General features: G+C 41.3%; 2 protein-coding genes across 2 annotated transcripts; both read right to left on the bottom strand.

Annotated features, from left to right (window-relative positions):
- Nucleotides 1-300: 300 nt before the first annotated feature.
- LOC138890441 (uncharacterized) lies at nt 301-1,227 on the bottom strand. The gene has a single exon (XM_070173825.1). It carries the CDS (start codon nt 1,225-1,227, stop codon nt 301-303), a length of 927 nt encoding a protein of 308 aa, XP_070029926.1.
- A 4,645-nt stretch (nt 1,228-5,872) lies between these two features.
- LOC138890440 (uncharacterized) lies at nt 5,873-6,636 on the bottom strand. The gene is made up of 2 exons (XM_070173824.1): nt 6,507-6,636; nt 5,873-6,060 (listed from the first exon to the last, which is right to left on the bottom strand). The coding sequence occupies exons 1-2, from the start codon at nt 6,634-6,636 to the stop codon at nt 5,873-5,875; spliced, it is 318 nt and encodes a 105-aa protein (XP_070029925.1).
- Between the last annotated feature and the right edge of the window lie 12,721 nt (nt 6,637-19,357).

The following is a 19,357-nucleotide window of genomic DNA, read 5'->3' as shown; positions in this document are numbered from 1 at the left end:
TATCAAGATGTCGTCAATGAAGACGATAACAAAGAAATTAATATAAGGTCTGCATACCATGTTCATCAAGTCCATAAACGCTACTGGGGCATTAGTCAAGTCAAAGGACATCACCAGAAACTCATAATGACCATATCTAGTATGAAAAACAGTCTTTGGAACATCTGAGTCCCGAATCTTCAACTGATGGTACCCTGATATCAAGTCGATCTTAGAGAACACCCTAGCACCCTGCAACTAGTCGAACAAATCATCAATGCGTGGCAACATGTACTTGTTCTTGATGGTAGCCTTGTTTAACTAGCGGTAATCAATGCACATCCGCATGGTCCCGTCCTGCTTCTTTACAAACAACACTGGTGCACCCCAAGGTGACTCACATGATCTAACAAACCCTTTTGCTATCAACTTCTCAAGATGTTCCTTCAACTCCTTCAACTCTTTTGAAGCCATACGGTACGGTGGAATATATATAGGCTGGGTACCTAGAGCCAAATCAATGTAAAAATCAATATCACGATCTAGTGGCATGCCATGAAAGTTAGAAGGAAACACATCGACGAACTCCCGGACTACTGGAACTGAATCAATCACCAGAGACTCTGTGGTGGTGTCCCGAACATAAGCTAGATAATCTAAACAACCTTTCTCGACCATATGTAGAGCCTTCTGAAAAGAGATAACCCAACTAGATGTATTTACTGAGGAACCCTTCCACTCCAACCTTGGCAACTCTGGCATTGCTAATGTAACAGTCTTAACATGGAAATCTAGGACGGCATGATATGGGTATAACCAATCCATGCCCAGGATGACCTTAAAGTCTGTCATATCAAGCAACAAGAGATCTTCTCTAGTCTTGAAACCACAGAATATGACCACACAGGACCGGTAGATCCGATCCACAACCACATAATCGCCCACATGAGTGGACACATAAATAGGAGAACCCAAGGACTCACGAGGAATATCCAGGAAATGAGCAAACAGAGAAGACACATATGAATAGGTAGACCCTGGATCGAATAGCACTGAAGCACCCCTACCGTAGACGGAAATAATACCTTTGATAACGACATCTGAGGCCAATGCATCTAGTCTTGCCGAAATGGCATAGAATCTGGCTGGAGCACCGGCTGGCTGGACTCCACCTGACTGAGTAGTAGCTGGCTGACCTCTCCCTGTCTGGCCTCCACATCTAGTCAACATGTATTCACTCGTTCCCATTAAGCACATGTTGACTCTTTAAAATATTTTATCAAATATTTTGTGGGCATATTTTTGTGAGTAGAACCGCTTTAGTAAAGGGTTATATCCACTCACCTCAAAACTCCTCGAGCCAATACGTAGGCCCCAGTCCAACTTATGCTCGTCAAACAATCGATTCTACAACAACCAGTGCATTTTAATTAATTTCAAAGTTTCACCCCTAAACATGGAACTTGTTGTATCAACAAAGAAAGAAGGGAATAACAACTCAATTTTTACCTACTACTATTGTAGGATAATTGACAATAGGGAATATTTTATATCTCAGTTCAAGAACTAGTTATTTGTAAAGTAAGTCAGAACTTTTACGGTTGCCTGCGTGAGTATGTTTCGTGGTTGCCTCTGTTTGTAGCATTCTGTTTACTTCTTTTTTGTGTCAGGCTTTCTATGCGTTTTGCCCTTTGAAAGGAAAATACATTTTTTGTATAATAATTTAAGCCTTTGCTTACAATAGCCACTTTATGGGCTTTTGATTAATCCTTACATGCTCTTTTTTTTGTCATTTTTTTAACTTAACTAATAATTACTGATACCCACTTTTAATAATTAATAATATTAAAATTATTAAAATTTCCATAATTATATATCCAATTATTTATAAATAGAGAAGTAACTCAAAATTTAATTACAAGGGTTTAAATCCGTAATAGAAGTATAATTTTTTGCACTCTATGCAAGATTAAAAAAATTAAATTCTATATTTAGCGTGTGTTGAAACTTTAATAGATTTGAGGAGTGTTACAGTCTTCCCTCTTTAAAAATATTCGTCCTCGAATGTTCCTAGGGCCTTAGTCTTAAGCTAACAATCATTCCTTAAGTCCTTGAACTTCTTGAGTTTTCTTAGCATTACTCACTTTTCCCAGCGACTAAACTTTTTGGCTAACTCTTAAAATTTTCAAAAATTTCGGTAAAGTGTCCCTTGTAAATTGGTCTATCCAGAAAAATATTCCTATCACCAGTACCAAAACTACACCAACAACAACTAAATATACTATAACAGGACATTCATATGCACCACACACAACTCATAAACTAATTACTCACACTCGGGCAAGGAGGTACCATAATAACCAACCAAAATCTATAGCACAACCACTTCAGCAAAAAGTAAATAACTTTAACGAATTTAATGTACTCTGGAAGGGTACTAAATTATATAATAACTAAATATACTCCGACAGAAACTAAATTACTTCAACAACTAAGTATAATCTAGCAAGGACATAAACACATGCTAACTTGTATTTAATAAATGAGATATAAATGCCAAACCAAACCTAGGTTCACATACCTTGTTCTTTAAATAAATAAGGATACTTCTTCCCCATATCTTCCTCGACCTCCCACGTAGCCTCTTTTGAATCATGATTACTGTGATGACCTGGTTAGTCGTCTCATGAGTTACCGCTCTGTTTTTCCCATTTCTATTTCTTTATGCTTCGCTATCCATGTTTTGTGGTATCGGGTTGGTCGGATCGAATCCGGAATGATTTTGATAAGATTTGAGACACTTAGTCTCTTTTAAGGAAGTTTAAGTTGGAAAAGTCAACCGGATATTGATTTATGTGTTAGAGGGCTAGGATGTGAGTTCCAATGGTTTTGTTAGCTTTGGGATGTGATTTATGACTTAGGAGTACGATCGGAATGAGTTTTGGAGGTTCGGAGTTGATTTAGGCTTAAATTGGCAAAGTTGAGATTTTGGCGATTTTCGGTTGATTGGTGAGATTTTGATATAGAGGTCGTAATGGAATCCCAAGAGTTGCAGTAGTTCTGTTGTGTCCTTTGGGATGTGTGTGCAAAATTTCAGGTCATTCAGACGTGGTTTGGTTGGATTTTTGATCAAAAGTGGAATTCAGAAGATTTTTGAAAGTTTGGCTTGAATCCGATGTGTTTTGGGTGATTGATGTTGTTTGAGGTGTTTTGATGATTGGAACAAGTTTGAATAAGGTATTAGGATATGTTTGTGCTTTTGGTTTAGGTCCTGGGGGCCTCGGGGTGATTTCGGAAGGTTAACGGGATGTTTGGATTGTTGTTGCAGCTGCTGAATTGCTGCTTTTGGTATTTTCGCACCTGCGGATTGGGGACCGTAGGTGCGACACTGCATATGCGAGAGAGTGGCCGCAGAAGCGACAAGAGGTATGCTTGACTGGGATCGCAGAAGCGGCTAGGAGAACCGTATCTGCGATGTCGCAGATGCGGGCGAGGAACCGTAGATGCGGATGGCTGGGAACTTAAGTGATCCGCAGAGGCGGACGTTGAACCGTAGTTGCGGTACCGCAGAAGCGGGTATGGAACCGTATATGCAAAAAGGTCTGGGAAGAAGGTATAAATTGTCTTCTTCGCGAAATTTCCCTAATTTTATCATTTTTGAAGACGGGAAAGAGGCTAAGGCATAGGATTTCGAGAGGAATCAAAGGATATCAGTTGGGTAAGTTCCCTAAGCTTAATTACTTGGGTTTAAGATCACTTTTCCATTGTTAAATCATGGTTTTAGTGGAGATTAAGGAAGAAAAATTAGGGATTAGGGCTTGACATTAAGAGACCTTTAAATGGGGATTTGAAGGGTCATTTGGACTCCGATTTCAGTGTTCTTGATATGTATAGACTCGTGGAAGGATAAGGATTCCGTTGATGTAAAAACTATCAAATTTCGAGATGTTGGCCCGGGGGTCGGGTTTTGATAATTTCGGGATTTGTGCCATTTATTGATTGTTTTCGCTTGGGCTTTGTTCCATTAGCATATTTTGACGTCCTCATTCTGATTCTGGGATAGATTTGACACGAGTGGAGGCCGATTTGAGGGGCAAAGGCGTCGCGAGCTAGAGATTTGATCGGTTCGAGGTGAGTAATGATTGTAAATGATGTTCTGAGGGTTTGAAACCCCGGATTTGCACATCGTAGTGCTATATTGAGGTGAGGCACACGCTTGATGACGAGCGTAGGGTCATGTACTAATAGGGATTGTGACTTGGTCCATCTCGATTGATGGTTTTACCGCATATTTGATTGAAATCTATTAGCTATCTTCATTATTTGGGATGAATGCCATATTTGAGCTTCGTGCCAACTATTTGAACCCTTCGGGGATTTTTATTGATATTTCCTCATTGTTTTGACTATACTTGCACTCAGTCACGTTATTTTCCACTGTTTTCATACCTAGCCATGTTTACTTAGTTTTAATACTTAAATGATATTTTAAATGAAGTTTGGGCTGAGAAACACTGTTTTACTATTGCTCGAGTGGCTTGTGAGGATTTTTGACTGAGTAAGGCTCAGGGCCTATGTTGTGAGGAAACATTTGATACTGATTATGAGGCCGAGGGCCTGAGATATGTACGCCACAAGGTGGCTTGTTTGATATGAGGCCGATGGCCTAGTGATGATGCCACAAGGTGGCTTGATATTGCGCTTGGGCCGTAAGGGGCCCCTCCAGGAGTCTGTACACCCCCAATGAGCACGGGTACCCATTGTGATGGAGATTGAGCCCGAAGGGCTGGTATTTTGATCTGTGATTTGAGCCCGAGGGGATGGTACTATTCTGAGATGTTGTCCGAGGGGTGGATTTGTTGATACTGTGGCCGAGGGGCGAGCCTTTATGTGTTTACTTTTCATAATTGATTGTCAATCACCTGCTTAATTATTGAAAAAGGCTTTTCATGAAATTACATTGAGTTAAAGGATTTTACCTATCTTTCATTGATTTACTGATTTAAAATGGTTTTACTGCTTCATTATAGAATGCTTTGTGCCTTACGTGATTTTTTGCTTTCAGTCTTTATTTACATTTGTTAGTCACTGAGTTGGAGTACTCACTTTACTCCTGCACCCTGTGTGCAGATTCAGCCATAGCTGGTTCCACTCCCGAGTGCTGATCCCTCAAGCTTCATGTGGATATTCGGAGTTCACGCAGTAGCTGTTGGCGTCTGCAGCCCCGTGTCTCTACTCCTTTATCAATCCTATCGCTTTTCAGGCAGATGTACTAGCTTATTGACTTAACGAATTTGTATTATGACTTATACAAGCTCATGAATAGTGACACCTCGGTTATGGCTGTGTATGGGTGTTCTTCCGCGTATTTATGTTATCATTGTTATTTCGAATTTATTTTACCATGTTTAGACCGTTTCTTAAATGCTTAACTGTTAATAATTGGAAAATAGGAAGTGTCAGTTGGCCTTGTCTTCATGAGAGGCGCCATCATGACCGGGTCCGGGTTAGGATCGTGACAATTAGTCCACAAAACTTTTACCGATGTTATATCTTTTGTTCTTAACTTTCTTACTTGCCGATTGAGAATTTCTATAGATACCTCTTCATAAGTCAAGCCTTCTTTAATTTCTATGGTGTCGACAGGTATTATATGCGACTCATCATAAATATACTTTCTAAGAATAGACACATGAAAGACAGGATGAACAGAGGACAACTCAACGGGCAATGCTAGTTCATAAGCTACTTTCCCCTTCTTTTCTACAATCTCATATGGTCCGATAAATCTAGGACTAAGTTTTCCTTTCTTACCAAACCTCATAACTCCTTTCATTGATGAAACTTTCAAAAACGCCTTGTCACCAACCATGAACTCTAAGTCACAATGCCTCTAGTCAGAATTGGACTTCTGACAACTCTGAGCCATTTTCAGCCTTTCTCTGATTAACTGAACTTTCTCTAAAGCCTCACCAATAAACTCTGGACCAATTAATGGCACCTCTACTGCTTCGAACCAACCCACTATAGACATATATCTTTGCCCATACAATGCTTCAAAGGAACCATACCAATGCTGACCTGATAGTTGTTATTGTAAGCAAATTCTATAAGTAGTAATTGATCATCCCAACTACCTCCAAAATCTATAACACATGCTCGCAACATATATTTAAGAGTCTGAATGGTTCTTTCTGCCTGACCATCAGTTTGTGGATGGAAAGTAGTGCTCAAATTGACCTTGGTACCTAATTTTTTCTGAAATGCCTGCCAAAAATACAATGTGAACTGAGGGCCTCTATTAGATATGATTGAAAATGCAGTACCATACAATCAGACTATTTCTTTGATGTACAAATGCACATACTGCTCTGTGGAATCTATTGTCTTTACCAGTAGGAAATGATCGGACTTTGTGAGTCGGTCTACGATAACCCAAATTGAATCATGCTTAAGGTATGTGCGAGGCAGACCTACTACGAAATCAATATTAATCATCTCCAACTTTCACTGTGGTATCTCTATACCCTTTACTAGGCCACCAGGCCTTTGATGCTCGGCTTTGACTTGTTGGCAATTTAAACATTTGGCCACATAATCTGCTACTTGTTTCTTTATGCTTTTCCACCAATACAACTCTTTCAAGTCCAGATACATTTTGGTAGCACCTGGGTGGATAGAGTACCTCAATTTGTGAGATTCTACCATTATGGCCTTCCTAAGACCATCTACATCAGGCCAACATAACTGATCATTCAACTTCACAACTCCATTACTTCCTAGGGTGAAAGTAGTAATTTCTTTGTCTGACTCATTCCTTTAACTTAACTAAGTAAGGATCTTCGTCTTGCTTAGCCTTAACATGCTCAACAAGAGAGGATTTCACTAAGGCATAAGCAGTTATACCTCCTTCTTCGGTCTCATCCAATTTAATTTCATCATTTGCCAGTTTTTGAATTTCTTGGCCCAAAGATCGCCTTTGTACTGCAAGATAGGCCAAGACACCCATTGACTTCCTACTAAGTGCATCTACTACCACATTAGCTTTGCCCGGGTGATAAAAATATTAAAGATAATCCTCCAATAGCTCGAGCCACCTTCTTTGTCTCAAATTTAATTCTTTCTGCTTGAAAATGTACTGGAGGCTTTTGGGATCTGTAAACACTTCAGAATACTCGCCATAATGGTAGTGTCGTCGTATCTTTCATACAAACACCACTGTTGCAAACTCCAAGTTATGTGTGGGGTAGTTCTTCTCATGATTCTTTAGCTGTCTGGAAGCATAAGCAATAACTTTTACATACACAACCAAGACCAACTCTGGAGGCATCACAATACACAGTGAACCCATCCAAAACTCTCAGCAAGGTTAACACAGGTGCAGTGGTCAACCTCTTTTTTAACTCTTGAAAACTCGGGTCACAAGTGTCTAACCACTGGAAATTAACTGCTTTATGTGTTAACTTAGTTAATGGAGCTGCAAGTAAGGAAAATCCCTCTACAAACCTTATGTAGTAGCCAGCTAATCCCAAGAAATTCCTAATTTCGGTTGGCGTTGTCGGCCTTGGCCGGTTCTTGACTACTTCTGTCTTCTGAGGTTCTGCTTTTATTCCTTCACTAGATACCACGTGGCCTAAGAATACCACTGACTGCAACCAGAATTCACATCTTGAGAAGTTGATGTAAAGCTCATTCTCTTTCAAGGTCTGCAAGGCTATCTTGAGGTGCTCTACATGCTCTTCCTTGTCTTTAGAGTATAACAGAATATCGTCTATAAACACAATAATAAAGGTATCAAGTGTGAACACGTGATTTTTGTTTACGCGACAATCACTCCAAAAGAAATAAAAAATAATAACAAATGGTCTTGCTGTACAAATTTTGGAATTTACGTGACATTTTTGGTAGTTATTTGTGGTTTTGCCCATTCTTATTTAGTCTTATCAAACAAAAATACAAAAAATATGTCGTGTGTAATTAAACCATATTTCGGTTATTAAAAGGAAAATCATAAAATATGCAGCTGTTATTCTATTTGTCGTCCTTGAGTGATTTTATTTTTTATTGAATATTAATGTGTGTGATAGTTGTTTAATAATTGTATAGTTTTGTTTTACAATTTGGGTGGGATTTTTGGAAATTAAAGAAGAAAAGAAAGGGGTTTTCGGATTGGGCCAGTTTAAACTAAATAAGAACAGGCCCAAACCGAAATAACCCAGTCCAAATCCCCTTTTGCCCGGTCCAATTAAGCTGGCCACACAACCTTCCAAACGACGTCGTTGTGTCACCTTCAATTTGGACCGTTAATCTCACTAGATTGACAGTCCAGATCACTCACCCATAACCCCATACCCGACCCGTTACTCGGACCAACCCCGACCCCAATACTAAACCAAACGACACCGTTTGATTAACCCTTGGATCCAGGCCGTTGATCTCGACTGATCTAACGGCCAAGATCAAACCATCCACCCCGTATATAAGCCCTCATCTCGTACCACGCTCCCTATCCAAGCACCCCTCCCTCATCTTCGTCTCCCTCACCAGACCCAAACCCCACGAAACCCTAGCGCCGCCCCCTTTCCCCTCACCATAAACCCGGCGGCAAGGACACCGGTGACCACCATCTTAACACCCTAGGACCACCTCGACCCCCTGAACACAGATCCACTAGCCGTGGGTCTCGAATCTTCCCCCACCATCTCGAATCTTTATTTGAAGATTTGAGCCGGACCTCGACCTACACCAAACCCCCCCAAATTCATACCAGGTATCCGCTTGACCATCCTCGTGACCAAACCAAGCTTGGTTTGGTCCGAATCTACCCACAAATCCCAAAACCCCAAATCTGAAGATTCGAACCCTAGAACACAAGAATTTGTGGACTCTGTTTAGATTTAAACGGAAGTTTGGGGTCTAGTAGACCCTAATCGAAGTGTTCTCGGTCGAGAACACCCCAGGTAGGATCTTTCCGACCTCAAATGGGCAAATCAAGCTCGGGCCTGGGTCATCTGTGTTTAAGCTTTTCTGGTTTGTTCACTTTTCCCTTTTGTTTGTCTATTTAGTTTAGATTAGTTTATCGACATGTTTATTTAGTTTGTTTGTTTATTTTGGGATTTCTGTTGTCAGTTGTTCTCCATCTCCATAAGACCTTTTATTTGGTCGATTGTTTATTCTGTTATGATGAATCCGTATAGTAGTATACATATTTAAATTTGATTGATATCGTCGAATCAATAATGCCCGTAGTTTCCTTGTATCGTGCAAAATTGTCAAGAACAGTTTATGCCTTATTTGTGTTGTTTGATCGACTGTTTGTTTTGTGTTATAATTAGCATAGTCGAGTCGATATATGTCGTCAATCAGTTTCGATTTGGAATGGCTTTTATCTGACTCATAGGTTTGATTTGCTTATTGAAGTTTCTGAGAAGTAATTGCACTATGTTTAGCCTGTGTATTTGAACCAGGAATCACCTAAAGATTGGATAGTTGTTAGTGTTTAGCATAGATTGCAGATTGTAGTTCAAGTTAATGGCATGGGCAGCATGTGTTAGGAAGTTAGAGTAGAAATAGACAACATGTGCTGTCAGGACATGCCCACACTGCCCATATTTGCTTAATTTAACAAAGACAGACCACTTTAGCAGTAAAGAAAGGGCCTGTCAGGGGAATCTCATGGGAAGAGACTTTATTTTAATATGTTGAGTGGAAAAACAGTAGGAGAACATGGGAGGGGGGTTCATTTTGTTTAAACAGGCTGTTCGAATGGGCTGAGGAGAGGCTATAAAAACAGGAGGGTCTCCATTAGTAAAGGGAGGTTTTTTCAGCCATAAAAAGGGGTCCTAAAGAAAAAGGAGTTGAGTTTTGTTGGAAGACAATTCCATTTGGCTTTGGTTCAGTTCAAAGCCCCAGTAGCTGATACTGTTTTTTCTGGTTTGACTCCAATTTGTTGAAACTTCCTATGCAATCTACTGGTCCAACTTTGGTTTGAGTTCAAGTCCATTTTGAGTCTTGCAAGCTGTTTGTTGCTGTTTGTTTTCTCAAATCTTTTTGGGTTTCGTTTGAGTTGTTCCTGGTGCATTTGGTTGCTGAAACTGCTGTGTCGCTGTTGCTGTTTGTTGTTTATCACTGCTGCTGCATTGCTCACTCCTCTTTTCCTGCTTGTTGTCCAATTTCAAGGTACGCATTTTGAATCTCACCTTGATGTAACAGTAACAATGAGTATGAAATGAAAGACGCAAAGAACTCTTCAGTAATTGGGTGCTGTACCTATAGTCTTATAAATTGTCAGTAAATTTGTGCAAATCTTTAGGCTGTAACTCAATAGGAAAATACAACAGTTAGCTTCATATCTAATTAAAAACTTAGTTGGTTTAATTATTGTGATTCACAATGGTTGAGTTTGTTTAGTTGTACGTATGATGTAATTATGTAATTTGTAAAAATGCACGAGTAGTTGGTATAGCAATAACTAGACTCCATCTTTGGTTATATTTTGTACATATGGTACTGTTTCTAATCTTGCCTAATGTAATATAGTTTCTTTTGTATCATTCGAGCCAACTTTATTAAATCTGATTTCGTTAGACAGTCTATAGAACCGTGTTCGAATTACTATTAGTAGCAGCTTTATAATTAATCCAGCTTAAATAAGTTAATTCAAATTCAACTCGAAGAATGTTAGCATGAGTTTAGCATTTTAGTAATCTCGTATGTAATTCTCTTCATTAAATTAGAAGCATGTTATCCCCTGGAATAAGGCGTGAAACCATTTCCCGCCTCATAAATAATTAATCAGATAATTAACAAGAATCCGGAGTTGGCCAAGCATGCAATTTAATTAGAATGTATTTTCTTTCTTCCATTTCTTAGAGACGAACATAATAAAGATGTAGTCATTGTAGGTTTACCCGTTTCATCAAATGAGATGAGCCTCGCCAATTGAGATGCACAAACTGCGGGGCCCTCATAAATGTACATATTGAATACTTAGAATCTGGGATGGGTCATTTAGCGAATTTCATGACCCTCCCCAAAAAACAATAACGTGATAGTCTCTTTAGGCGCGTTTTAATAATATTACTTTCTTAAATTCGGGTGCACATTTATGTGACCCAAATCCAAATCTCAACTGAGTCAAAATGTGTTAACAACTACGGGTGCATTGATTGTGACGTGGTTCGAGATGCGTTTTCACAACGTTGCAATTCTATAAAAAATAATAATAATAAAAGCGGCTTAAACTTAATAAAAGAACATAAGTAATAACATGTATTAAATCAGATATTTAGCCATTATAACAATTTAAGCGACCGTTCTAGAACCACGGGATTCGAGGGTGCCTAACACCTTCCCTCGGGTCAACAGAATTCCTTACTTAGAATTTCTGGTTCGCAGACTTCATTTGGAAAGTCGAAAATTTCCTCGATTTGGGATTCAAGATAAACCGGTGACTTGGGACACCAAAAGCCAAACCTTTCCCAAGTGGCGACTCTGAATTAAATAAATAATCCCATTTCGAATATTGTCACTTAAATTGGAAAAACTCCCTCGCGCATTTAACCCTTCGGGGCGGGCGCGCAAAAAGGAGGTGTGACAGCTCTGGCGACTCTGCTGGGGAATATTTAACCCAGAACCACTGGTTCAGGGTTCAAGAATTCGAGCTTAGAATAATTGTTATATTTGGCTTTATTATCTGATCTTTATTACATGTTGGCATAATGTGCTAAATGTTGTCTTTTACCGCCTTGATATTATCTGAACTGTATATAAACTGTGCCGAAACCCTTCTCTCTTCACCTCCGGGGATGTGCTTACTGGTTGAGACTCCCTATTCTGTTAGTGTCAATACCCTGAAATAAAAAAGAGGCTCGGACAAGTTACGAAGCCGGAGGGCCTTTTGGTTCCCGGTAAGTTGCCCCCTCCTCGACTCGAGTTGTCCGCTCGGGTACACAGTCTAGAACATATACCCAGGTTATAAACCTAGTATAACAAAACCTCATGCCGGATCCCTAGTAGGAATGCTTATTTGCATCATGTTGCATTTGACATAGGGGACTCAACACAGGGGTTGGGTCCGTCTAGGACAGGCAACCTGAAATGAAAAGACCATCCTGCTGCATCCCGTTTGTTTTGCGCATTTATTTGCTTCAGTTCTGCATGCTGACCGGTTTCTAAAAAAAATTATATATATAAAAAAATAGCAGCGTAGGGAGATAATTACTTATTCTTGGAAAAAATAAAACCAATGTCCGAGTAGTGTCAAAATCTCGCCAGAATTTTCTTAAAAAAAAAAGAAAAAAAGAAAATGAAAACAAAGTTTGTCTTTTAATTTGATTTATTAAAAAAAACATATAAAAAAAATTCTTTTAATCACTTTCAAAATCAAAAATATATATTTAAAAGTAAAAAAAAAAAAGGGAAAATTCAAAATTCGAAAAATGGGTGTTTCTTTTGTAGTATCTCTTTTATAGATTCAGACTAGTAGTCCAAATACTTCTTTAAAATGATTTTTCCTTAGTCTTTATCTCTTTTTAAAAAATAAAAAAAATATAAGATAAAAATCCAGAAAAAATATTTTTTTTTCCTTTTAAAAAAAAAAAAAAGAGATTGTATTCAGAAGGGGTTTAGTTTATTTACTCTACGTTTGATCAAGACCGAACTACGCCGGTTTGATTCTCACAAGGTGTGAGATACGTAGGCAACCCTCATCGGGTCCAACCTCCCCTTTTTCAAAAATAGCCAAAATGTCAGAATTTTAGCTTCATCATAAATAAATCAAGTGATGCTCTTGTTGTCAAAAAAACAGCCGAATGTTCCCGAAAGGGACGGCGGAAAGCTGACATTGCATAAACGGTCATCTTTGGTCATCGTTTTTTGATTTTGACCGGTTAATCCTTGCAGCCTTAAAATCTTCGTTCCCGAAGTGCTAAAAGGCCGCATTCGAAAACCGAGTCCATCATTTTGAAAACAAAATCTTGAAAAAAAATAGATGGTTTTTTTTTGAGTCTAATGAAAGTTTTTCGTTGGCACAATCACCTTAATAAATGTGCAGGATGAGCACGATACAAAACAAACCCTTTTCAATAATGACAAAGATCCCTTTTGAGTTGCGATTATGGTGGAATGACTTAGGCAAGGAAGAGCAAGACAAAGTAAAGAAGTATCTGAAAGATCTCCCGGATTTACTAGACATTCAGCCTCGGGGTGATATTATCAGATCATTGGTCACTTGCTGGGATTCAGCAAACAATGTATTTCATTTCTCGGACTTTGAGCTCACCCCGACATTGGAAGAAATAGCGGGATACATCGGAAGTGATGAAGCTCCGTTAAGCTTCAAGTACTTGATTTCACCTAGGGCCGTCACGGTACACCGGTTTCTGGATTTCCTAAAAATACCCCGAACATTTCACCATCCAGATTTTGCCAAAGGTTTCTGTAGTCTCCACCTCATATATGCTAGATACGGCCACGTGGGCGGGTTCAATAAGCCAGACTTCAAACTATGCAGTAGAGGTAACCGACAAAAGTGGGAAGAACACAGGCTGGTAGCTTTTTTGACGTTTTTTTGGGTCTTATAGTGTTCCCAAGGAAAGACGGAAACATCGATCTAAAAGTAATTGGGGTCGTCAGTACTTTGCTCACCCAAGATAAAAGTACTCTGGCGCCTATGATTATGGCTGACATCTTCCGGGCTCTCACTGCTTGCCGAGCCAGGGGCGACTTTTTCGAAGGATGTAACCTATTGTTTCAAATGTGGATGAACGATCATTTATGCCACCGCTCCCCGCTCTTGGGTTACGGTTCGCCCGAGAAAACTTGTATTGGAGAATTCTACACAAGAATCAAAGGGTTTAGTCTACCTGAGGGAGTCACAGCTTGGACGTCATTTTTCCGAACTCTCACTGCCAACCAAATCCAATGGACGCTCGGATGGTTGCCTGTTGAAGAAATCATATACATTCTGGCAACCAGGCCCCACTTTCTGTTGATGGGACTTAAAAGCATCCAACCCTATGCACCGTATCGGGTTTTGAGGCAACTTGGGAGGTATCAAGTAGTGCCGAAAGATGAAGACTTGAGTACCCAAGTGGTTGAAATCAGTCCAGACGGTCATTTCCCCGAAGAAGAAGTTCGCCAAATCTGGAGTGAGTGCCAACATCTGACAGCAAACACTTGTGTGATGGATACGGCTAAAGGGGAAGTTGCTCCGGGGTATCACGCTTGGTTTAGAGGTGACATGTCCTGCGAGAGACCAGCTATAAGACCTCATCTCAAAGATTTCGTTGAGTCATCCCAAGAGCAATGGAACTGGTTAGCAAAGGAAAAGGGTTATCGGGCAGAGATCGGTGATTTGAAGCAACAGGTTGACAGTCTGAAATTCAATAATAGTATGCAAATCGCTGCGGATCGAGGCAAAAAGAATATATTGACCCAAGAAAATGAAGAACTTGGGGCCCAAATCCAGAAATTGAGATTGGCTCTTGATAAACAACCAAGGAGTCGATCAGACGAGCAGTTGATAAAAGGGTTGAAAAATGAAGTCAGGAAATGGCGAGATGGTTTAGAAGAGTCTGAAAACGTCATGGCAGAGCTCAAGGTACAGTGGGGTACAAGAGCAGATAAGCATCGCCGATACTTGAATCAATAGAAACGCGACCACGAGAAAACTGTTGCCAAAATGAAGAGAGAGATGGATACACTTGAGGTTAAAGCAGTTAAGCAGGCCGAGGATTTCCAAATTGAGAGCAGATACTGTTACGACTTGTTGGCCCAAATAAAGGTAGAAGTGCGGCAACTGAAGAATCAGCATATGCAGAATTCTCAGGTTTTAAAAACGTGCAGTGATCAGATAAAACGCCTGCTCATAGAGAAGAAGCAAACCAGAGATAAGATCAGGATCATTGCCAACGCCATCATCAGACGGTGTCTACGGTGTGAAAACATGACCGACATTACCGTTCTCTCGGCAGTGATGGGTTATGTCAAGTAGACCATGCATGAGCTGGAACAATTTGAAAGGGATCTCACACCTAGGACCGCGGCGAGGCCGAACGATGCCCCGCGGGCGCCGATTCTCGAAACCTTAATGTATTCATAGGTCGAGTCTGTCCGTCTTTTGCATCAAGGTGTATTAGTCTGTTGAGTCCGTACTTTTTTCAAGGCTTGTTATTTTCCTTTTTTCAAGAATGTTAGTTTGTAATAGATTGTTCAGTAATAAAATGTGTGCTTCTTTTTCACTCATCTATTTTGAACTACGTAATGATCTGATTCACGCGGCATCGTGATACGTAGGCAATCCTCATTGGATCCGGTCACATTTTAACTGCAAATATTGAAAACAGTGATAAAAAAAATAAAAAAAAATAAAATAAAAATATATAAAAAAATAAAAATAAAAAGGGTAGCCTAAAAAGAAGCCGGAATGACGCATGCCTTCGTTGCAAACATGTAGGAATTCACTTAACTGTATAGGTACATCATGCCCCAACGTGAGATTACCTATCTGTTATTTGTTTCGAACTAACCGTTTGTTTGTCGTTGAGTCCTTACAGGTTTTAGAAAAGGCGGTTGGTTTGGTGAAGGTCTGGCCTCACATTCATACTTCACGAGGTCAAAAGGGAGTGTTCAGTTACCTGTTGTTAAGTCAAGAGGGGGTACTCACACCTACTTCACAAGATCAAAGGGAAGCATAGAAATGTCTTCAGAAATTCCTTTGCCGACACTTCCTGTTTCCGAGGAGAGTTCAATCTCGGCTGTCCTCACGCCTGAATCTGCAACTGCGGAAGAAAATAGAATCTTGCGGCTCCGCATGTTGGAAATGTTGGATGACTGGAGTAATGGAAAAGAGCCACCAAGTGTTATCCCTGGGTTCCCTGAGTTGTTCTCCAGGACAAGTGGGACTTCTAACGTCCCCATAAGCTATCCGGCTACCCCATTCGGGTACCCAGCCATTTCGGCTTTCTCTGCTGGATCGCCCTCTGATTCTTATCCCCGGATGTCAACAACAGTGTAGCTACAAACATCTTTACTGCACCTCCCTGTCCAATCGTGGCACAACCCGCTACACACAAGCCAAATTTTGACTCATCCATATTCACATTCCAAGCACCATCCTTCTCACTGGAACCAACTCGGTTCGCCACCGGCACTCATCCTCCACAGCCTCAATACGAGTTTGAACCTGGGCAGGATCAAAACCCCAAAACTGCTAAACAAGATGAGATGGCAAAAAGAATGAGGAGCCTTGAACAGAGTTTGAAAAACATGCAAGGTTTAAGCGGACAGAAGAGTGTCTCCTATACCGATCTATGCATGTTCCCTCACGTGCACCTACCCGTGGGTTTCAAAACCCCAAAGTTTGAGAAGTATGACGGGCACAGCGACCCCATTGCTCATCTCAAGAAATATTGCAACCAATTGCGGGGAGCCAGCGGCAAAGAGGAATTGCTAATGGCATACTTCGGGGAAAGTCTGGTAGGAATAGCCTCAGAATGGTATATGGACCAAGACATATCTCGATGGCATATATGGGATGATCTCGCCAGAGATTTTGTGAGACAATTCCAGTATAACATCGACATTGCACCAGATCGAAATTCTCTGTCAAACTTGAAGAAGAAACCTTCAGAGAATATGCTATTAAGTGGCGCGAGCAGGCATCGAGAGTAAAACCTCCCATGGACGAGATAGAAATGGTCACCACTTTTCTCCAGGCTCAAGAATCAGACTATTTCCAGAATATGATGTCAGCCATGGGAAAGCCTTTCGCGGAAGCAATCAAGATCGGGGAGATGGTGGATAACGGTTTGAAAATGGGTAGAATCTTAAGTCAGGCAGCCATAAGGGCAACATCCCAAACCGTCCAGAGCGGGTCCGGATGAATGGCAAGAGGGAAGAAAAAGGAAGAAACGTCCATGGCAGCATCAGAAGCAATGGAATATCGTAATCTCAGGCCCCGTTTTCCAGAAAGAACCCCACAACACTACTACCCCCACCAAAATGTGACATATGCTCCTCAACCCTACATGGTCATGAATACCCAGCCCTATGTCCATCCGCCACAACAAGCCAATCGAGGCCAAGCTCCACCTCCCAGAAATCAGCTTCCCTACCGCAACCACTATAATCCACAGCCTCCTCAGAATAACTTCCGCCCTCAGGAACCACCTAGAAGACGGACTTTCACACCCATCGGTGAACCATATTCTACTTTGTTCCCAAAGCTAGTCCAGTTGGGTTTCCTGCAGCCAGTCCCTCAGACAAGGCACAATCCGGCATCACCTACTTACAAAGCCGGTGTTAGGTGCGCCTATCATTCAGGAGCGGAAGGGCACGATACAAATGACTGCTGGGCTTTGAGAAGGGTAGTCGAGAATTTAATAGAGCAGGGGAAAATAGTACTAAGGGACGAGGAGGTCCCAAATGTGACTAACAATCCGTTGCCTGCTCATAATAACGGGCCGCTGATTGGAATGATCTGCGAAGACAAAGAATTTGATCCTGCTTTAAAAGCTATAATTGCCATCGTCGATGCAGGGAAAAGGCCTAAAGCCACCCCGAAGCTAGAGAAAGGGGAAAAGAAGGTCAGTACTGTCGAGGGCAAGCCTGAAGAGAAGGTGGAGAAAAAACAGTGACGATGGTGCCTGTGAGGAATGAAGTTCTTTACGTTCCACGAGGTCGAGCAGAGAAGCCGCAGAGTTTCGAAGTCAAAAGGGCAAAACCAATGTACGTACCAAAAGGGGCCTATGTGGTACGGGGGATGATTCAATCACCTCGGCTGAATGAGCCTGTGGTTATCGGACGCGTGCCACAGAAGCCGATGACAAACCCGTCCACAGTACCGTGGAACTATCAAAGAACGTTGGTTACGTACAAAGGCAGAGAAGTCACGGGAGAACTTCCGGAAAATACTTTCATTGGAAGGTATTCGAACACTCAAGAATTAAACAACGCCACACGGAGACGCTTCCCACCAAAGAAGCCTGTAAGCGTTGAAGAAGCGGAAGTTTTCTTCCAAAAGATGAAAATGCCAGACTACGAAGTGGTAGATCAACTACGCAAGTGCCCCGAGCAAGTGTCCATGCTATCTCTGCTGATGAGGTCGGCCGAACACCAAAAGATCTTGCTCAAGACCCTGAACGAAGCATACATACCAGTTGAAACCTCAGTCGAACAACTGGAACGAATGATGGAGAGGTTCTTCGCCGTTAACCAGGTCTCTTTCAGCAAGAACGACTTACCTCCAGAGGGAGCAGCTCACAACAAAGCCTTACATCTGACAGTTAAATGCGAAGACTACTATGTCAAGCGGGTAATGTTGGATGGAGGTTCAGGTGTTGACATTTGTCCGCTCTCCACACTACAGAGAATGGAAATTGGGACCGGAAGAATTCGCCCCAATAATGTCTGCGTAAGGGCTTTTGATGGCGTCAAGAGGGATACCCTCGGGGAAATAGACTTGGTATTGACTATAGGACCAGTGGAGTTTGAAATAACTTTCCAGGTGCTTGACATGGATACGTCTTACAATTTTCTCCTCGGCAGACCTTGGATTCATGCGGCAGGGGCTGTGCCTTCCACTCTTCACCAAATGGTGAAGTTTGAGTACGAAGACCGGGAAATTGTGGTCCACGGAGAAGACGAACAGTCTATTTATCGGGACCCATCCATCCCATATCTTGAACCAAGGGAAGGGAGCGAGCACACGGTTTATCAGGCTTTCGAAGTTGTGCTAGCAGAGCAGTATGAAGAAGGAAGACCTTCCCCCAGCCTTTATTATCCAACGCCTCAATCATGGTGGCTAAAGAAATGATCCGACATGGATTCAGGCCAGGGAAAGGGCTCGGACGAACACTGCAAGGAATAACGGAGCCCATCACCTTGCCTTCCACCAAGAAACTTTTTGGGATAGGTTTTCAACCCACTCCAAAAGATGAAGAGTGGGCAAAGAAGAGGAAAAATGAGGGTTGGAAGCTGCCTCGGCCATTGCCGGATTTATATGAAACTTTCGTCGGACTGAAATACATCGAAGAAGAAGACGATGAGGTTTTCACGGCCGAAGAGATCGAGGAGATATGTGGGGCAATGAGAGAAATGCTCTATGAAGCTCACGTGGTTCAACTAGAAGAAGGTACCAGCACCGCTGAGATTCTATATGTGGGGCCAAACGCCAAATTTCGAAACTGGGAGGCCACGCCATTCCCTACTAGACAGGAGTCCGGGTAGACCTGTCCTGCCACCCTTTCTGCATCACGAGTTATCCCCAGGATATAACTTGGATTTTTTTTCCTCTTCAATTGTTGTTTTGAATTCCTGAGTTATAAACATTGTTATCTTCCAAATTCCAAGAAAATAAAAATCATTGTTTTCTCAT

Source organism: Nicotiana sylvestris, chromosome 4 (assembly GCF_000393655.2).
Source record: "Nicotiana sylvestris chromosome 4, ASM39365v2, whole genome shotgun sequence".
Classification (NCBI taxonomy): Eukaryota; Viridiplantae; Streptophyta; class Magnoliopsida; order Solanales; family Solanaceae; genus Nicotiana; species Nicotiana sylvestris.
The sequence above is the reverse complement of the archived record's forward strand: the minus strand, read 5'-3'. Positions and strand labels throughout refer to the sequence as shown.

Coding starts and splice junctions, on each gene's coding strand:
- LOC138890441 (XM_070173825.1), bottom strand. CDS start 1,227: ATGGGAACGAGTGAATACATGTTGACTAGATGTGGAGGCCAGACAGGG.
- LOC138890440 (XM_070173824.1), bottom strand. CDS start 6,636: ATGTATCTGGACTTGAAAGAGTTGTATTGGTGGAAAAGCATAAAGAAA. Junction 6,061..6,506: donor GCCTGGTGGCCTAGTAAAGG/GTATAGAGATAC, acceptor AACAACTATCAG/GTCAGCATTGGTATGGTTCC.